Source organism: Idiotropiscis lumnitzeri, chromosome 18, assembly GCF_059441095.1.
Source record: "Idiotropiscis lumnitzeri isolate Australia: NSW breed Sydney's pygmy pipehorse chromosome 18, RoL_Ilum_1.0, whole genome shotgun sequence".
Lineage (NCBI taxonomy): Eukaryota > Metazoa > Chordata > Actinopteri > Syngnathiformes > Syngnathidae > Idiotropiscis > Idiotropiscis lumnitzeri.
The window spans coordinates 13,403,528-13,424,460 of record NC_142408.1 but is presented as its reverse complement, the minus strand read 5'-3'; the positions used below and the strand labels follow the sequence as shown (position 1 = coordinate 13,424,460).

General features: G+C 38.2%; 1 protein-coding gene across 1 annotated transcript; it reads left to right on the top strand.

The window, feature by feature from the left end:
* The first annotated feature begins 1,208 nt into the window (after positions 1–1,208).
* On the top strand, positions 1,209–20,901 carry lrsam1 (leucine rich repeat and sterile alpha motif containing 1). The gene is made up of 25 exons (XM_088281692.1): positions 1,209–1,488; positions 2,141–2,346; positions 2,832–2,888; positions 3,614–3,658; positions 3,758–3,835; positions 5,723–5,791; positions 5,886–5,970; positions 6,062–6,183; positions 6,320–6,410; positions 7,554–7,663; positions 7,773–7,802; positions 8,188–8,310; positions 8,525–8,664; positions 8,768–8,812; positions 9,042–9,112; positions 11,560–11,659; positions 11,740–11,827; positions 11,956–12,030; positions 14,334–14,414; positions 15,122–15,217; positions 16,155–16,253; positions 16,332–16,463; positions 16,931–16,997; positions 18,684–18,880; positions 18,976–20,901. Exons 2-25 carry the CDS (start codon positions 2,275–2,277, stop codon positions 19,096–19,098), a joined length of 2,196 nt encoding a protein of 731 aa, XP_088137818.1. The 5' UTR covers positions 1,209–1,488; positions 2,141–2,274; the 3' UTR covers positions 19,099–20,901.
* The last annotated feature ends 32 nt before the right edge of the window (positions 20,902–20,933 follow it).

Sequence of the window (20,933 nt, the reverse complement as noted above, 5' to 3'; positions counted from 1 at the left end):
AATACGTCATCGCTACTCGCCATGCCGCCGACCCAAAGGGGGCGTGGCGAGTGAAAAGCGGTTCTTGGGCATCAATGTCATGAAGTAGCATATACATTCAATTAAAAATAAATAAATAAATAAAAATAAATTAACAGCGAACAAGAAAATTTCAATTTCTTCATTCAACCCTAATAACGCTCTGTTTGTAAGCAACACGAGTTGGTGGGCTAAACTGCGAAAGAGCATTTCAATGCCCACGTAAACAGCTAAATATTCACTGGCTTGGCTTCAGTGCTGGAAAATAAAGTGTGAAATTATTGTTGACAAAATGAATTGCATGTTTTTTAAATATGTTGGTGCCAAATTAAATTTGGCAAATTTGTACTCCAATTCTGGAATGACCCATTGTAAGCATTCAGTCGTGGACAACAAACACCGCGGATTTTTTTAAATACAAGTAGAGGGAGACCTCTAGTGGATAAACTAAGCAGCTTGATTACGAGATGTAACTGAATTAGAAAACAGTCTTGCCACAGCTCAACAGAGGTTGGTTTAATTGCTCTAGCAAAATACGTTTTGGAGGTTAAAAAGTATTCTATTAAAAATAGAACTAACTATCGGCACTAAAATAACGTTTCTTGTCCCTACCGTGCACTACTGGCAAGTCTGAATTCATGCAGTTTTACCAACAGGTGGATGACTGCGAAGCTCATACTGTGTATATGAACCATTGGGATACTGTCGTGATAGTAAAATGAAAAAAAAATCAGGCCACCACATTATAACGTTATTTAAGTGTACAGAAATGTATCATATTTTAATTTTCCTATCCAGTCCATGAACTCATTTGAAGAGGAGAGGCTGAGGGTATTTAAGTCCGGCATCTCTGTCACCAATTCGACATTCTCAACAATGTTTGAAATATAATCGAATTTGCCTGGGATGTTTGCTATTGGTTTGACAATTTTTAAATGTTTACACCCGGCAATGTACATTTTGGGAATTAATAAAGAAAAATTCGAGAATGACTACTACACTCCAATTTAGTACCACTACAGTATTGATATGTAAGCTCGGGCTGTTGTGAAATGCACTTTATAAATAAAGTTGTATTGGTTTGTATTGTACTGTAAGACAATGCGTACGTGCGTACAAATGACTGGCCAGAAGTAGGCAGCAACGTGCAGTTCCAAACTATGATGCACCAAAATTTAAAACGAAGAAGTTTGAGGTCCGTATCCGAGTGTTTTGACAGTAACACCTCTTTTGCGGTCAGGACCAACACGAATTTACCCAAGGATTATCTCGGACCGAACTGGTGCTCATAGCTAGAATGTATACTATATATTTCGGCAAGTAGGCGAGTAATGCCTAAGAATTTGTCAGTGGCCGATCGAGTTTTGTTCATTTCGTCGTTAAAGTGATGGTTAATGCAAACTATTGGCAAACAAAACCATCTATTTGATTTCAAGAAACATCTACCCCCAAAGTAGGAACTTAATCAATGTGAGTATAAACGTAACGTCCGTGTTTGTTTTTCGTAATAGTTTAGGGTTAGCCGTGTTTTGCTATGTAATATTATCATAATAAATGGTTACATGCCTTTATTCTCGGTATAGTCGATGCTTAAGTAACCAAGTGTTGGGAGAAAAAATCGGCAAATTTTAAAGCATTTGCTTTAAGGGTGACTTAGTTAGCTGGAGTGTATTTGTTAATTATTTATGTCCAGCTCTTACGGGAATTTGCGTTGCTAGCTTCGTAAATGACCCGCCCACTTCACATCGCAGATGGAGGTCTGACCTTCAATTAAATTTACGCTTTTCGAGCTACCTCGGATCGCTTCTCACTCCAAAAAAATCCATCGAAAGCGAACGCCTGATGATGTTGGTTGACGCTCCAAATGCATTTGCGCTCATCTTCACTGGAGGCCCACCCTTTTTTAAATCAAATTAGTTCAAGAGGAACATTATGCAAGGGAGAAATGTAGAAAAAAATAAGATACATATTTATCAAAGAGTAAATATTGAAATAAAGTGCAAGGATGAGAATTAATGTAAACACAATCATAACGATAAATATTTTGTTGGTTTGTTGGAGTGGGGGTCAATAATTTTTACTCTAAAGGAAAGAACCAATGTCCATTGTGACTTGTTTTTAGATTACAAGAAAGAAGTGGCTTGAGTGGTTTCAACGGGTCCATCAGCCTTTTCAAGTGAGTGGCTCTGATTGAAGTGGACTGGCTGAAGTGAAACCCAGTCGACCTGACTGACAGCATTACAGCAAGGATACAAGATGCCTCTGTTCTTCCGAAAGAAGAAACCCAGTGATGACTCCCAGAAGAGACTTGAATATCAGCTGTGTCGGGTATAAAAATTGCTAATTAGTGTGTGTGTGTTTTAGCTATACCTCAATGACGTCAAAACTCTTCGTAATTAAGGATAACTATGTTCATTTACCATAATTTATCAAGACAATAACAAACATGTACACACAGTACAAGATTTTACATTCACACAAGTGGGCAGCCATTTGGTTTGAAGGGGAACCATCAAAATGTGATTGAAGAGGTTTCACCAAAATATAATCTTACCAACATTTTATGCGCAAGTGCCTCAATTTCAAGAGGTTTAGTCATGCCGTACATTGGATTCTGATTGAATATCTTAGTTACCAAACATTTTAATACATATATATAAATCCCTTGCATTCAATGACTGCCTAAAGTATGATGATGACCACCAGGCTGACATCACTATTTATTAGTTTGGTTTAGTATGTTTACAGAATATGTTTTTACATTAAAAATAATGTTGAAATGTACACAAAACCTACTAACTGCTATTCTCCAGTCAAAGGAAGCAGGTGCCGACGACATCCTGGACATCTCTTCTTGCGAGCTGTCAGAGGTGAGAATGTTTTTTCACTGTCTGTTCCCATGCAAACTTTTTTTATACCTTTTTTTTTATACAAAAAAATATGTTTTTGTGTAGTGTTTTTGAGTAAACAAAAAAAAAATCAAGCAAATTGCTTATAGTTAGTTTAATGTGCACTAATTTTATTTCCGGGTTTGAAACGTGCGCTGGAGCTGTGGTTTCAGAGTGCCCATCACTAGGGATGGCTTAGTATCAAGTGAAAGAAGTTATGACTCCTTTGCACTAATAATGGTGACCAAGAAAATGGAGAAAAAAAACCCCCAAACCTTAACAGCAAGCTGCTCAAACTGCTCAAGACATTGTCTTTCCTGCATCTGTTCTGCTGAAATACATTTTTATTGGAGGTGCTTTAAACTAAGTTCCATGTGCAACGGACTTAGTGCATTTACTTCATGCTGCTGGGCACAACATAAGTTATGATTCAGTATTGGGAACAGTGACCACAATCGCAAATGAGGCTCCTAAAGGATACATCGATAATGGTGTAAATATATTCCACTGAGCTTTCCCAATGCAAGCCATCATGGATGTTTTCAAAAGACAACAGACTTAAATGAGGGGATCATTAATGGAAGCATCATTCAGAATGTTATTGGGATGGAAACCCACCCCCCTAAAAATATTTACAAAAATATATTGGAAAAGAAAATCTGCAAGTATGTGTTTGCAGTGAATATTCTTTCCTGCTTTTTTCTTAGGTCCCTCCAAGTGCCTTTTCGATTTGCAAAGTTCTCCAGAAGAAGGTAAAAACATAGTAAGCTAAAAACAGAATACCTAGAACGTGTTTTATTTATGACTCTATAATATAATTTGAACTGATTTCTTGTTTTGATCTTCCACAGGTCCTCATCTTACACAGCAATGAGCTCAAGTCACTGCTTCCCAAAGGAAGTGACATCGTCTCTCTTGGCACTCTAAAGGTAAAGTCCTTTGGTCACAAAACTATTTCAATGCGTGGTTAAATCGCTTTTCAATATTTAACCAAGATACTCCCACACTTTTATGATCACTGCTCATTCAGAATTCTGCAGCTCGGGTTCTGACCAGAACTAAGACATCAGAACATATATAAACGATACATTGGCTTGCACTCAGCTGAGAATCGAAATTCGAAATTCTGCTACTGGACTATAAATCACTGATCGGTTTAGGTCCCGAATACATTAAAGGAATGCTAATTGACTTGACGCAAAGGAGTGAGTTGTCTCAGGCGTGTACAAAGATATTTCTAAACATGTTAAATTAAAGTTCCGCATTCATCCGATACAATATGAGCAGGAATGATACATGCTTATTATTTAGTCTGAATTGTTAGAAGAGACTTGATCAAGTTCTACTATTAAACCGAATAACAATGGTCAGCAACGGTAGGTATATGACCCATTTATTCCAAACATGGGGTGCTTCGGTCTATTCAATTATCTGTTAAAAAATGCAGTTAGTAATACATTTAATTACTTTTGGAGTGCTCCAATACCAGATATGTTGAAAGAAATTAATACAAAAAAACAAATCAATATATTGTTTATTTTGAGATATTTCTCTGTTGTTTTTCCATTTTATGGCTGTATAATATGCATAGTTTTGGATGCTGGAGGAAACCTGAGCACCCACAAAGTAGATTTGGTAGCTTCATAAAGTTTTTCAAACCATTCCACATGACCAGTTTGTAAATTTGTAAAAGATAAAGGAGCGAGGTTCGCTTCATACACACTCCGAGCGTGTGCACACATGTCATGCGCACTCAACGATGTGGCAATGCATCCCCGCTGATGAGATTGTGCGCCCCATGGACGACTGTGCGTGATCTGTGTATAGAGTGCGCCAGTACTGCGTAGTCCCGTCACTCATGACCTCGGCCACTTGAAGCTTCTGCAGCTATAGAATATTTTGGGAATTGGATATCCGACTGAATCAAATCCTTGCGTATTTGGATATTCTATATGTTTTTTTTATTTTGCTTGTATATAGACAAAGACATTTCTACTTAATAATAAATGGACAACTGGTTTTCACTTTTAGACAATCAAAATTGTACATTTTATACTTAAATTGAAACCATGCATAGCAGTACAGTACTTTCCCTCTCGAGAAAGAATTTTGATACATTCTCCTTATAAATTTTGGTCTAAGGAAACCAAGTGTCAAAACAATTGCAAAAGCCACAATGCAACAACATTGATATACACACTATTGCAAAATCCACAACCGAAAAACAAAAGCCACAAGGCAACGGAAGTGCAGAGGCAACGGAAGTAACCGAAACTCCCGCAAGACGCGCCTTTTCCCATCCCGTGGGAGTTCCGGTCAGTTCCGTTGTGGCTTTTGTAACAGCACTGTAGTTCAATGTTGTTGTCTTGTGGCTTTTGCAAATCCGTTGTGGCTTTTGCAGTAGCGTGTAGTTCAATGATGTTGTGTTGTATCTATTTCAATTTTGTCCTTTCAATGCCACCGTACAAGTAACATCAGAAGCACGCGTTTTGCCTCCTTAAACGACACACTTCAGTGAGTCAGGTTTATTCATGAACATACAGGTAGCAACAATCTTGTCCACATTTATAGTTCAATAACAAGGGGATATTGTAATCAAAATTTAGTAAAACATATCAAATATTGGAAGAAACCCACCCTAAGATCAAATCTATATTGCAGAAAAAAAGCAAATGTTTAAAAACTGGCCTTTTATTAATCGAAATAGAACCATGTCATCTTTTTCAGTAACGTAAAGAGAATGCAATTATTTTTTTCTTTCACTTTGAAATTTCCTGACCTAGCACATATTTCTCTCCGTCTCTCTTCTAACCAAGGTTTTGGATTTGCATGATAATAAGCTCAATTCACTCCCACAAGACATTGGGAAGCTGACATCTCTGCAGGTAGAGCTCCTCTGAACTCTTGAAAAAATAATTTTTCTTCGTTCATGAATATTAATTATAGTATTCTCTTGTGTTGCCATTTGTGTATTCTTAGATTTTGAATGTGGAGAAGAATCGTTTAAAGGCCCTTCCAGAATCCATTGGGGATCTAAAGCTCCTGCAGACGCTCAATTTGAAAGGTTGAATTCTTACTCCTTGTTTGTGCCTGAGTGTTAGATTTCATTTTCATGTCACTCAGAATTTACTGTGGTATTTTCCGCATCACTTTAGGCAACTGCCTCAGTGAACTACCATCGACAATTAGCTCTCTGTGCAGTTTACGAACTCTGGACCTGAGTGACAACCTCATCATCCAGATTCCCAATACTTTTGCTTACATCCGCACACTGGAGGTACGTGTTCACCTTCACCTTCACCTCAGTTCAGACTGTCGTGTTAAAAAACAGGAGCAACCCACAAAACATTTTCTCACAACGAGTGCTTGTGTGTGTGTATGTATGTGTTGTGTGTATAAACTTGCTGTGACAGAACCTCATACTGGATGCGGCCACAATGACCTATCCTCCTGCATCTGTGTGTGTGGGAGGTACAGCGAGCATCCAGCACTTCCTTTGCTCTGGTGAGGATGTATTAAATAACCAGAAAATGTATCATTACTTCACTTTTTCTTTTTCTCTTTGTATCTCTCGTCCAAATCTTTTTGTTTTATTTATTTTATTTTAGAGTGCATTGACGCCGTATAATTACAGTTACAATATGTTTATGTAGAACTGTTTATGTTGGGTTTTTGCTCCATGCCAATGTGAATTCACTTAAGTATCAAGTGTTCAGGAGTTAGGTTTTCCTAATTTTTCAGTATAGAAAACGGAACTAAATGCCGAGTGCCTTAATATTACTCTAAACCAGTGCTTCTCAATTATTTTCTGTTACGCCCCTCCTAACAAGAAGAAAACAATTCGCGCCCCCACCCTACCACCCACTCTCCAAGGCAACTATAAATAATCGCATGTTCATTGCAAAAGAAACCGACAGCGTAGAGTTAATACTCCCTGCACACACTAGACAATGAGAGCGCCACTGCCAGCTACTGGAGTGGATGTGCAATTACACTTTATTTTTACGGCATGTTCCCCAGGGTCACACAAGCCCCCCTCAGCATCGCACTGTGCCCCCCCCTCGTCCCCCAGGGGAGGGCCGCCACACTATTAAAGAAGCGCCGCTCTAAACCAAAGTAATTTATAGGCCAGAGAAATAAAAAAAAACACAAGTATTGAGTTTACTTATTATTTGGCATAACATTCAAATCTCAAAGCCCAAACAATAATATGTGACTATCAACCGCAAAATTGTTTTGCTTTTGCAATTTTTTCACCACAGAAAAGTATAAATCGCAATAATTTGTTCCTGGATGAAGCTGTTGCCATTTTATTATCTTTAGATTGATATTGCAGGCATGTAATATTTTAAGATTCATGAAGATCATTCAAGTATAAAAGTTGCTTAACCACTCTTGGCATCAGTTCAATATATCTCAATTCAATATATGTCGTTTTGTGGAGATACTTCATGCAGGTTTTAATTAACATTTTAACACCAACTCTTCCTCTTAACTTCTGTTTACTGACAGCTCATTAGCCAACAAAATTGTGTCTCTTAAGTGGCATGTTTTGAAAATTTGGGACAAATTTTAAATTGTGTAATTTTCCAGGTTCCTCTTAAGAGGTTTGACTGTAGTTTTGAATACAAATATTTTTTTCCCTAGAGCTCGGAGAGGAGTACTGCCCTCCATCCCAGTATCTGCTGCCTGTGCTGGAAAGTGACAGTGGCAAACAAAACTCTGACTGGGTGGATGCCGTGGATGTCGCCTGGCAGGTAGATGACTCCCTGTACTGTAGTAAATCTCATGACACTGTATTGTAATGTATTTTAAGTATACCTTGTTCACTTGGCATATTAAATGTTTCCTCACTTTTTGTTGCAGAATAAATTCAGTGATTATGAGAAGAGAAAGGTATGTGTCTTCCACTTCAAAATTGAGGTTTTCATTTACGGTTTCATTCTCACTGAAGTCCAACTGAAATAGAGCCGGAGCTGTAATCAAGCAACGGGATATGCAGTTCATGCTGTTCCTGTCCCTGCCCCTGTCTCTGTTTCCTACCAGACCATATATAGACTCATCTGCCATCATGCTTTATTGTCTTTAGTGTTGACAAAACTTTTGTTCTTCCAATGTATTGTGGTCAGATCACAGCAAAGTTCCACCTTTCAGCAGAACACCAGTTTCAAATTGCAAACTAAAAGAAAACAAACATTGTTCAAACATTAAGGGAAAGGGATTTAGGAGAAAATGTCATCTTTGTATCAGCAAAACAAATATTTGTTGTCCTTTTTGTCAGATCCAGAAGCAGGAGGAAAAACTGGCATTTGAGCGACACAGAGAGGAGAAACAAAATGAGCACACGCAGCTCCTGCTCATGAATACCTCTCGGAAAGTAAACATCCTCAACTCCGTTCGTCAGGTATCCTGATCTCAAATTTTATTGTAATGAGTGCTGTCACTGCCCAGTTTCCTCTCTCTACACATTCGGCACATATTAGGAACACATTAGAACTTTTCAGCATTTGTTTTTGACTAGCTCCCCTTTTGAATATTAGATTGGTCAAATCATAAGTTGCTGTCAGAAATGAAAAGAAAAGTGAAACTAAATTGCTCAGCTTTGCATTGATGTTTAGGAGCAGGAGCGTCTGGAGCAGGGCGTCACCCAGCAGCAGCGGGTCCAGGAGTCTGAGAGATTGCAGTTATTAGAAAAAGTGCGACACGCTGAAGACGACATCAGCTGTCGCATCAGCAGCATGTTGTTAGATAATAACAGGTAGGACATGAAGGCAGCATGCGGATGGCCATCACAGGGAAGCTGTTTCTTTCCACTTGATAAATAAACTGCTTGATTTATTTATGTTATTTTACCTCTACAGGCAGAAAAAAAGTGCTGAGTTTCTCCAAGCAATGGAAGAAGATCGGTGAGTGGAAAAGTTCTGATGCTGCAAAATTTGTGATCCACTTGGATGCTAAGAATTTACTAAGGACTATAGTAAAAACCAATCATTGAAATGCATTCGTTTTGCTCACGGGATTGATTGATTAAGTATACCGTATTTATGTTGTTTCATAAATATTTGACCACCTTTCATTCAGCTGTTTGAATCAAATCAATCAAATCAATCCACTGATTGTTTGTTTTTCTGGCAGGATCCGTTTGGAACATCTGACTGCTATCACACAGGAAGAAGCGAACTCTCTAAGGAAAAGAGAGGTGGCCGGTATGTAGCATTTTACGGTCCACTAAATAGCAGTTTGCTGAAACATGTAAGGCAAAAAATTTTTTGCAAAGAACCTTGAACAGTATTACTGTATCTTGTTATATGTGAAGCATTTCCTTGGGATCCCCAAAACACATACGTTAAAACACAAAACTTTCCAATTAAACAGTAAAAGCAGAGCCAGAAACACTTCTTGAATCTGGTTATACGTGTAGATAAGGTCACAATTTCATTGAGAGCAAGGTGTGTAGAGTCATTCTCTCCAAATGTGTTCTAATTTTTTGAGTATGACTGTAAATTTGTATTTTTAAAAGACAAAAAATATTTAATTAATAAACATTAATAATAAATATATATAATTTATATATAACATATATGTCATCATATCACTGTAAAAAGTAGACCCCAGATTTCGAATAGTTGTTTGTTGCATTCATGATTACAGTAATCCCTCGCTTATCACAATTAATGGGGACTAGAACCTCCGCAAAAAGTGAAAAAACGCTGAATAGAGGTTGACATTTATGTATTATGTATTATTATTATTATTATTATTATTATTGTCTGGAATGTGAAAACACCATTAACAACAAAAAAAAAATTTAATACAATGAACATATGTTGTTTTCACAGGACAATGAAAATATCGTACAATAGAATTACATAAATTTCAACTTTTTTCCATGGGCTCAACAGTAAAAAAAAAGAGAAAAAACATCACTATACATCAATATCAACCATTATGAAATACTTATATCGCAATGTATCTTACAGCCATATCGCCCGGCCCTACGTTGGCTGATAACTTTGTTAAAGTTGTGATCTTTATTCTAATATTGGTGTAGGAGCCGTACAGTGTTGGGTGGTTTTCTTTTGTTGCACACACTCCACTTTATGGTGATTGGTGATGTCACGGGGGGAGTGGTCTTCGCTTATTAATAGTTGCACTCACCTGTGGGTAGTTGTTTGGTTTTGGATCATGTGGTTGGGTGAGCAAGGGGAAGAAACCTTTTGCTGACCGTACAATTCAGCGTACAACTCAGCGTACAATCCAGCGTACAACTCAGCCTACAATTCAACGTACAATTCAACGTACAATTCAGTGTAGAATTCAGCGTACAATTCAGCGTGAACAAACATCGACTGCGAGCGCAACGTGTCCTGAATTGGAGCATAAAACAACCGTGGAACATTGGCCAACTCTTACTGCGGAGAAAGAGAGAGAAAGCAAGAGCAGCCAAAGAGTACGACAGACAAGTAAGTGCCTGTCATTTGCTTAGCGATGGATGCGCCGCCATAGACAGTCACACCAGTTGGATGCGCGTCAACAATGTTTCTACCCCCCTTGTCTTAGCCTGCCGTGGCGTAATGCAAGTTGGACGCCACAACAATTGGCTTAAAAATTTTACACAGGGTTCTATTTAAAATAAGTTGTTTGAAGACAAACTTTAACAAACACTTCAACATTTTATTTGCTTATGTTTCATTGTGCTGCGGGAGCCGTACTTGTCGGGTGGCTGGGCTTCTGAAAAAAGCTGTTTACTATCCCTTTATCTGTCTTGACTTTGACTAACTAAATGGCACATTTGAATAACATTGAGTTTCCGAACAGCACATTGTTCAAAAGTTCCATTTGTTTATTAACATAGACAAGACTGGCAAAATAAAACAAGAGAAGATGCTGGGTCATTGCGGGCAATCAGTTCACGTGAAAAATCCACTCATGCTCTCATTGGTTAATCTTGTGCCGGGTACCAATCACAAGTCAACAACTCGTCTTTCCGCAATATGGCTGCCCATATGGCTGTATATATTTATTTATTTATTTCATGTATATTTTAGAAAAACCCACAAAGAACTAAAGCTGCCAAACCAGAAGAACGACATGGCAAGGGAACACCATTGTTTTTGTAAAATGTGTTTGACAGAATGTTCTTAAGAAGCTTTATGTTAGTGTCACAAAGTCCATTAGGAGTTTTTAAATAGCTGACTTGTTCACATCTGCATTAGTAAGCCAACTTACGTATCAATTGCAGGAACATACACCATGCTTCTAATTCGCATCTGCCCTATTTTTTAACTGCCACTGATTCTAAGATGGTGAAACTGTGCAACAACTTGGTTGGCACTGTTGCAAAAATGTTCGAGTTGGAATCTTTTCTTCGGCCTTTCTGTGAGGAATTGTGTGTTCTTTAAGCGCTTACTTGGAATTGATCTGAATGCCGTGCTCGGGCTTCCTCTCCTTCCCAGAAACATGCATTGAAGACGAAATTGATGTACGGATTTTCTTCCCGCTAATTTATATTACACCATATGGAAAGTGCTTTGTTACAGCTCTTTGTTGTTGTTGTTTTTGTTGTTGTATTTTTGCTCTTTCCCTCTTAAGAATATATCATGCTTAATTTTGTTTTATAAATCATTCTTTTTTTCCTCCGTATCATTTACAGCGGCCATGCAGAAGATGCTGTCAGACAGCTGTGCTGTGAGCCTCCTGCAAGAGGCCAGCGACTTTCGTAGAAAGAGCTTGGTTTCTGAGGCCTACAGAAGGTTTGTAATGCACCCAGACAGAAGTAATCAATCAAAGTGTCATGATGTTTGACAGGCTTTATTACTTGTTGTGTAAACAGTATGGATAATCTGGAGAAAAAGTTTGATAAGATGCTAGCCATCCAAGTTTTGGACAAATCTAAAGCCATTGCCCACATTCTACAAGAGGTATGTCTTCAGTCACCAAATAACATTTTTTTTTTATACTTTTAACGGTAGTAAAATCCATTGTTTGATTAATACAGAATATAACCTTTTAAGCTCCATGAACACTTATGACTTCTGCTTGAACCCAGGAGGAGATGCAGAAAGCAGCATTCCAAGCACTGCAGTTGCAGAAAGATTCTGTCCATGGTTATATCCGCAACCAGGTCTGTATTAAGTGGAGTGAGGGTCTAACCTGTCTTTGGTTCTTATCTGTTTTGATATATGGAGTTCTTGGGCAGGGTTTTCTAAAATGCTTCAGGATCTTTTTAATTTTGTCGTCATTATTCTTTTTTGGGCCTGGTAACGGAAATGTGAGGACATTATTTAAATCGCTGGGTTATTTTAATTTATTTTACTGGAAAACTTTTTGGAGGGTTAAAATTAATTTGGCATAAACTTGCCAAATTTTGTTACAATATATAACAACCATGGAATTTTTCAAAGTTGCCATTTCAGGTGTCGTATGACCTTAGGATATTTACTTCAGAATTGAGCAAGTAAGAATCCAAGCCTGAGCGCAGTGATGAAATTTGCATTTATCCACCTCCATACCTCCCTACATGCCTCCCTACGGCTTTTTCAACGCTGCTTTCTGCTTTAATTAGAATCATTGTTTATTCTTCTTCTTCTAATAAATGAATTTAACATGCCTGAAAGCTCAGCAATTCTTACAGGCATGTGCTTTCTGGGGAAAATGTTACTATTTTTTGGGTCCCGAACACGACACCCCGAAAACTCACTCAGGGGCACTCCCTTTTCAAAAACTGGTCAATTCCACCCATGAAAACAAAGTGCATTGGACGATGATGTTAATAACAGAAGGACACATGCTCGAAATTAAACAGGAAGTTAGCCAGTTTGTTTTGAAGCAGCTACTTTGGAAAAATTCCAGGTGTCCTACTTTGCCGAACTGCTATTGAATAACCTCAAATGAACCTCAATTGGAAGCAGGTTTCTTAGACAAATGGTCTGCGCCAGAGATGTAGGACTCGAGTCTTATAGCTCGACTCGAGTGAGACTCGATTTGCTACTTTTAGGTCTTGCGACATGCTTGCTAAAAACTTGGGAACAACTTGACTTGGCGTTTGGTATCTAAGTGACTCGACTTAACTTAGACTTGAACTACATGACATGACAAGAAATCTTGATTGTGTTCAATTTGCATTTTAACACATTATGTATCCATTTTTAGGAGGAAGGAGAGCAGAACAAAAAGAAAATTGAGAAATTTTTGTTTCATTCATGTCAACCTGGCAACCCAATCAGCATTGCTTGTTATTGTGAAGTGGCAACCTAAACACCAAGCGCAATAGAAACAACTCTGAGGATCACCAATTTGAATTGATGGATTATGTTGTTCTGCGATTGTCTGGCAACCAGTCCAGGGTGTACCGTGCCTACTGCCCGAAGACAGCTGGATAGACTCCAGCACCTCCACGATCCCTGTCACGATAAGTGGATTGGATGTTAGATGGATTATTTTGTTGTGATGACTTTGGCAAAAATGTGATGGTAAAACGCGTGGTTTGCACCTCGTGGAATGAATACACAATACGTGAAACTTCAGTCGTCATTGGAAAACTGACAGACACTTGAGGATTGACCGATAGTATAGATTTTTGAAAGAATATGAAATTTACCAAATTGTGACTAATGAGGTTTCGGCCCAACATCAGCCATTAGTAGTTTTTAAATCTGATGATTGTAAATTTACTCCCACATTCAGCGGATTTCAGTATTTTAATGTCACTGCATAAACCGCATGCCAGTCATACTGTATGAAGGAAAATCCATCCATCCATCCATTCATTTGTCCTCGCGAGGGTTACAGGCATGCTGGAGCTTATCCCAACCGACTTCGGGCAGTCGGCAGGATGCACCCTGAATTGTCAAGTTATAATTGCCAGCCAATTGCAGTAGGATGAAAAATAACATGCATTCTTCTAAATTATTGAAGCGCAGACACTGATTTTATAAATTGTTTTCATTTCATCTTGAGAGAAGTTCATTCTTTATTATTTAGATTATGTACTTTTTCTTGTGGGATCAGTGATTATTTTTTTTTCTTTTAAATTTAAACTTTTTGATTTATGTATTATCGCGCCAACAATGTTGTGAGCGAGCAAACTTTTATGACTTGCTTCAAATTTCGTTGAGACTCGACTTTATTTATTTATTTTTGGGGTGACTCTGACTTGCTAGAGATTGTAAGTTACAATTTGACACTTGTGAGACGTATCGTCTATTTGTTGATTAAACATCAACTCTGATCCCACCTTTGATCTGCACTTTGGCAATACTTTCAACGACAGCGCCTAAAGTAGTCCTTCTAAGATATTTAATACATCAACCCCCTGTATCTAAAACCACATTTCATTAAATCATCATGGGTTTTCATCTTAACCTTTGCAGTCCACAGCATGCTGCTTCTCCCTGCTAGCTTCATGTTGCCTTTTCACTGTTCCAGATCAAGCTTATTGAGGGTGAATTAATGCAGCTGACAAAACTTGAAGTTAAAAGACGCAATCTGGATGCTGAGACCCTGCAGGTAGGTGTCACTCCCCGTTTTGATTTGCCCACACTCATGTACTACTTTGTTTTCACTTTCTTTTGACTACTTGTTTGATTTTACTGCATGCTTTCCTACATTGGTAACAATCCAACATATCATAAATTAATCAAAATTCTAGTAATAGCAGCGTTATCCTTTCAGTGATTAAAAGTGCCGCATTGATTTTGATTAAAGGTTTGTCCAAGCACTGCTCACAATTCTGAACCGAAGCGTTGCCCTGCCGTTTGTGCTACCATATGAGTTGTCAGGGTGGGTCCGCCTTAATTAAATACCACAAAATCAAATGATGTATATTGGTCACTGTGGAAAGTGGTTTTTCTAGGTAGTACTTTTACGCTAAAATTGCTTTAAAAGGAATTATCATACAATCCTATAAGGTGGCGTTAAGGTATCTTGTTTGTTTTTCCTTGAACAAGGCTGACTTTATGTTGAGGATGCTACTTTTATCCCTAATATCCATTCATCCATTGTCCAAGCTGCTTATCCTCATATAACCTAGTTGCATCCTCATCACCATATAAGTAGCTCACTCTTTTTCATTCACACGACGTTCTTTTTTTTTAATTTTGATTTATTAGGCCTTAGTTAAGAAAATGTTCCATTAAATTAGTAATGGTAGAAGCAAAATTAATTATTGTACCTTGTCAATCTGTGTGTGTCCGTGCTTATGTGCATGTGTGTAGGAAGTGCTAGTGGACCAGCGCACAGCTCTAGGGGATTTGTTGCAGCAACTGCTGAAACAGAAGCACCAGAGAGAGCAAGAACTACTTCAAGTTCTGGTGAGCAAACTGAACTGCTAGGTGTGTCATTTTTATGACAGTGTCAATGGTTTGCTTTTTTTTTAAATTAATTAATTATTTAAATTTTTTTTTGGGGGGTGGGGTTATACCAACTACAGTCAGTATTAACTCAGTACAGCTAGAGGTGGCCAGGTCTAAATTCTGTTTAAGATCCGAAGAACCTCTAAATTTGAACACCATTAAATTTTAAATTCAACCAAAATTTGGGGAAACTATAATCCTATAAAACTTTGCAAAACTAGAATGTTTATGTTCGAAATCTGGTCCTTGGAGGCACAACTAATATCTAACACATTTTGATTGATAATCGATATACGTAATATTCTTATTTGTTAAGATGGTGATTAGGGAGGTTTTTTGTTAGCTGTAGGCTATAATCAAAATTATGAGAATCAAGAAAAAGTCTTGAAATGTTTCAATCTGTGTGTACTATATCTATATAATGAGTTTTGCTTTTCAGTTGAACTCATGACAAATAAATTGAATTTACCTCAATATTCACATTCATTTAGATAACTATAATCATACTTGCGTGACAGCTAAACATTTTGAAATGTTATGTTGATGACAATCCCCTGAATCTGTTATTTTTATTTTCATTATATAGTTAAAAAAAAACTCAAGTCAACAAGTGAATAGAACAGATTGTCTGACTTTGGAGGTTCTATTGTCGAAGAATTGTCATGTTTCTCTTTTTTTTACTATTATGGAACTTGTGTGTCTTTGTAGTTGAGTTTCAGTTCTTGCTCTTATTGATAAATAAGTGCAGGACAATATTTTTAGCGTATATTTTTATTGACTCTCAGTTTACACAAATCAGTCAATGAACATCTAAAGAGCAGCACTAGTATTTCCTCCACTAATCGCCCGAGGTCAAGTGATTTAATGACAGCATTATTCCTGTTTGGATTTCCAGGCGGAAATGGAGCTGAAGTCGGAGTCCACACAGCAGAACTACTGGATGATTCAGTACCAGAGACTGCTGGATGCCAAGCCATTGTCACTCCGCATGCAGGTACTGCGCCACACAGAACACACATCATTTGCTGAAATATCTGGAAATATTTTTTTTTCTCATGTTTATCTATCACAGGAAGCTGGTGTGGAAAAGGAGTTAGTAAATCTGCTATGCAAACTGTCCGCACAGCATTACTTGCCCATCATGGCTCACCACCGTGTGACTACTGAGGCCCTTCATCACATGAACTCATCTGACCTGAAGAAGGTCTGAATACAACACTATTTATAAATGTTTGCTTTCGCTTTGATGTGTGGCAATTGCCTGACCTTGCACCAGAACTGTGAAATTATGCAAATATCCACTGTAATTGTTAATCTACATGGTCTTGTCAAAATCCGGGGCCGACAATTTCTATGAATAAGGCCGAAGGGTCGTTCCGGAAGGCTACCCAGATTGCGACCGGCGTGCAGGGGACTGACCGGCAAAAAAGGGTCAAGTGCCCAGCTCTGGTATCAACTTTACAATTCAGTGGTGGTCTCATAAATTTGTCAAGCCCAGTGCATAACAGTTAGTTTAAATTATAAAAGGGTGCAACACACTGCCCCGTAATCAAGTCATCATCCATTTTTCTGTCCTAGTTTTACTGTTATTTTTTTTAAATTGGAAAGCATGGTATATTTGTGGGAAGTTTAAAGTCTCTTTGTTCATCATATATCACCTTGATTTTGTAGCTCGGAATTGCTGAAGTTGGCATCCAAAAAGCTCTTCTGAACTGGGCTCGAGAACGCAAGCCTGAAGGTAAAACACACGTGCACGCCTTACACCTACAATATGTTATACATTTAATAGAATTGATTATAGTGATGATAAAGGAGCATATGTTCTTTTTTTAACAATGCAAAAATACTGTATTTACTAGTGTTTAAAACATACATAGAATTTATTTATACAATAGTAAACGGTGTCAGTGATGATGTAGTGGTACATTCGCTTGACCTTGGTGTACACAGCATGGGTTCAGTTCCCACTCAGTGGCAGTGTGAATGTGAAAGTAATGATTGCCCGTTTCTCCATGTGACCTGTGACTGACTGGCAACCACTCCAGGGTGTTGTTTCCTGTCAGCAAACCCTATATTGTATAAACGATCTAGCAAATGGATGGATGGATGGCAAATTAAACTGTGAGAAGGAATGTATCTGATTGTCTGATTGTTTTGCCCCATGGACAGTACATAGGCGCTACTTTTTTATGGTTTTCAGGCACATAAATTCTGAGTAGGGTATCTCAAACCTAGGAAGTATTATCAGTGAGTGTCAACGACAAGACATGATCATAGTTTAGTCTTTAGTCTCAATTTTATTTTATTTTTTTTTGTAAACAGAAAATGAATCCAGTTTTATTTGGAATAATACTAGTTATCCCTTTTGTCGAACGTGCTCATTGCTTTAGGTACCGATAGTCTTGGATGATTTTTCAGTTAAATAGTTGCAAGAATTACACGCTGATGATGTCATATTCAAAATGTATGATAATATACCGGTAATCATAGCTCGGAAACAATCTTGGGTGTACCCCGCCTAATGCTTGAAGACAGCTGGGATAGGCTTCAGTACGCCCGTGACCCTTGTGAGGAGAAGCGGTTTTGAACAAGGATTGTTGGATGTCGGTTTCAAACAGTCGGATATGGACCGAATGTGCTCGGTGTTTACAGGATCACCGTTGCAATGTCAGACTACGTGAGTGACTTCAAAACTACACTTTATTTCAATAGTTTGTCAAACTTGATCTTGTTTTCGTTGCACATTTAACCTCAATTTATATTTAATGTGGAAAACCAAATCGAACATTCGTTTTTAGCCTCGCGAGGGGCGAGTCGGTGCTGACGGCTGGTGAGGTGTAAGTTTGACTACTGCTGTCAAATTTAGTAGCTGAGACATTGATAGTAGTTCGACTTTTGTCAGGCTTCTTAGGTGACACAGTCTCGGTGGCTCCACTTTGGGTTTTGCTGCGTTTTTCACTCCTGATATAGTTTTTTGTTGCTTCTGACGTTCTCAGCTGAGCTAACTATGGCATTTTTGGCTTGAGATGGGATTTTTCTTTCACTAGTGGTAGTTTCTCCCATGCTCGACCGGATCCACCATCGTGTCATTTGGTGCCTTGCTGCACCTGTTGTGCTGTAGACCTTGCAGGGCTCAGCTTAAGCCCGATGAATGGCATCATTTATGTCCCGCATGTTTGGGAGCCTACCACCTATCTTTATGTGCTGCCTGCTACACAATGTTGGAGGCACCTGGGACTGAATCGCAGAATAGGACGCACAAACGCTCAGTCGTTGGTGGCACTTCCTTGGTCCCTTCTAAGCGTTTTAAGGTGGAACAGTGTGTGCATTTCATGATAAACTCTTATTTCACAGCCATTTCCAGCAATGCAACATGTTTTCTGTCTAATAATTATATTTGCACATATATCACCTTGGTTCTTAGGTGCATGTAAGGTGGTGGAGCAGAGCGAAGAAGTTCACCCTCCAGAGCCGTCCTCTTCCTTCTTTCCATTTCCCACCACCTCCAGCACCATGACCCCAAGCCCGCCACTCACTCCCGGTACCCCCATCACGCCATCAGCCCCGAGCCCAGTGGAGGGACCAGGAGGCTCAGAGTGTGTGGTCTGCATGGAGAAAGGGGTAAAATAAATTAGTCTTGTCGCATATTTGCAAAGCTGAATGAGTGTTTTCACATGTTGTGTAATAAATGATTGTTTTACTTTATTTTCCTCCAGGCTCAAGTCATCTTTCTGCCGTGTGGCCACGTTTGCTGTTGTCAGGTCTGTAGTGACGCCCTGCAGAACTGCCCTCTGTGTCGAGGCGCCATATCACAGCGCATACGCCTTTACCACAGTTAGAAGCAACCGTGGCTCTGTGACTTTTTCATTAAATGTGCATGATGACAATGCTGCTGTGAGTTCACATATAGACACGCTTTGTGTAGGTTTTTGAAATGCTGAGTCACTTTTCCCGTATTAACCAAAAAGTTTATGGTCCATTATTATGCAAGATGTTTGTTGTGTTTTTATTTGGTGTCTAACTCATTCAATATTTGTTTAAATTGACTTGTTTTTACCTTTGTACACAATGGATCTGTGCCTTTTTCTGAAAATAGACAAGAATAATACCTTTTGTTTCTGTAATGACACAACAACGTTCTGTAGATGCGCTCCACACTCGCGAGCCATAACATTATGACCACTTGCACAATGTAATATCAAATACTTGAGCTGTATGAAAATATTCTACCTTAAAGATTATTATGTTCACGTTTGATAAAAGGAAAGGCAACACATTTTTAGTTATATATCACTTTTATGCAAGGCAACTCAATGTGCTTCACACACAGACAAGCATTTACAAACAGCTAACCTTCACCAGTGAAGCAGAGTAAACAAAAGTAGCTTTCAAAAATTGACATTGACAACATTTAACACATCAGAGAATGTGAGAAACATTTACAAAAATATCAGACATGGCTGGCATTATGATCCTGTACATTTGTGCACCATTGCCATCTAAAACAACAATAGTAAACACAATATATTGAATACATCTTTGACAATGTCCATCAGAACTGAGGATTATATACTGTAATTTCACAGCTCTTGTATCAAATGTCATTATATAGTGCAAGTGGTCATAATGTTGTGGTTAGTTATCAGTAATTTACCATACGATGTTTATCAATGTACATTCTTACATCTCAGAGTGACCTATTGTGGACTTAATAATTGCTTAACATTAAACGGCGTCATTTTAACCATTCTCCTTTCTTTTGGGGAAAAATATTTGATGGGTCAAATCGGCAATGTAGCAGTTATTTAACCTTGCTGGTTTGATTTCCAGTTCCCCCGTGTGGAAGAAACTGACCTCTTCAGTTGCCACAAATGCTGTGTTGTCACTGTGAATTTCCCTAACATGGAAAAATATCTTAAATTGATCTACGAAATAAAATTTGCTACATGATTTGTTATTATGCCGCCTACCACGCCCCCGCCTTTACATGATACGGTGTGCAAAAGACCAATTGGATACCAGTTGATTCATGGATCATAATATTGAGTGTATATTTGTCCATTCTTTTTTTTTTTTTTATTTCGAACAGTGCTACTATTTATACTTATGTCAATCATTGCTGATTGTGACTCTCAGAGGTTGCAACTTATTTGTATTTCTTTCATTTTCAATATATTAAGAGCAGGGAAAAAGGCTGAATGCACCTTAAGAGAGTAGTTATGCTTGCTGTTGTATAGTGCTTTAGTACAGTAAATCATCCAACTAGGAGTTAAAATTGATATTGAATGCAGTCTCCGCTAGGGGTAAGGACTCAAGTTCTGCCAGCATGGCCCTCCGGCCTTATCCATATGTTTTGGACAATTGTCACTTTTCTTATGATTGTATGTGATGCACTATATATATTTGGACTAACAAATTCGGTTTGCAGCCATCACTTACTGTTATATTCGCCAAGTGCTCTTACATACTCTACATGTAATATGTCAAGATAAAATGTCATGTAAAATATATACCACTTTCTTTTACTATACATGTAATCAATGTATATATTGTTGTTGCTGTTCTTGTGTTACACATTTGTATGTGGAAATGCACTTGGAAATTAATTGACGAGTATTATCGAAAATAAAATGTCAAAGTTGGCTTCTTGTTTTCTTATTAACTATGCAGGTGT

Coding starts and splice junctions, on each gene's coding strand:
- lrsam1 (XM_088281692.1), top strand. CDS start 2,275: ATGCCTCTGTTCTTCCGAAAGAAGAAACCCAGTGATGACTCCCAGAAG. Junction 5,971..6,061: donor GCAGACGCTCAATTTGAAAG/GTTGAATTCTTA, acceptor GCATCACTTTAG/GCAACTGCCTCAGTGAACTA. Junction 12,031..14,333: donor ATGGTTATATCCGCAACCAG/GTCTGTATTAAG, acceptor TCACTGTTCCAG/ATCAAGCTTATTGAGGGTGA.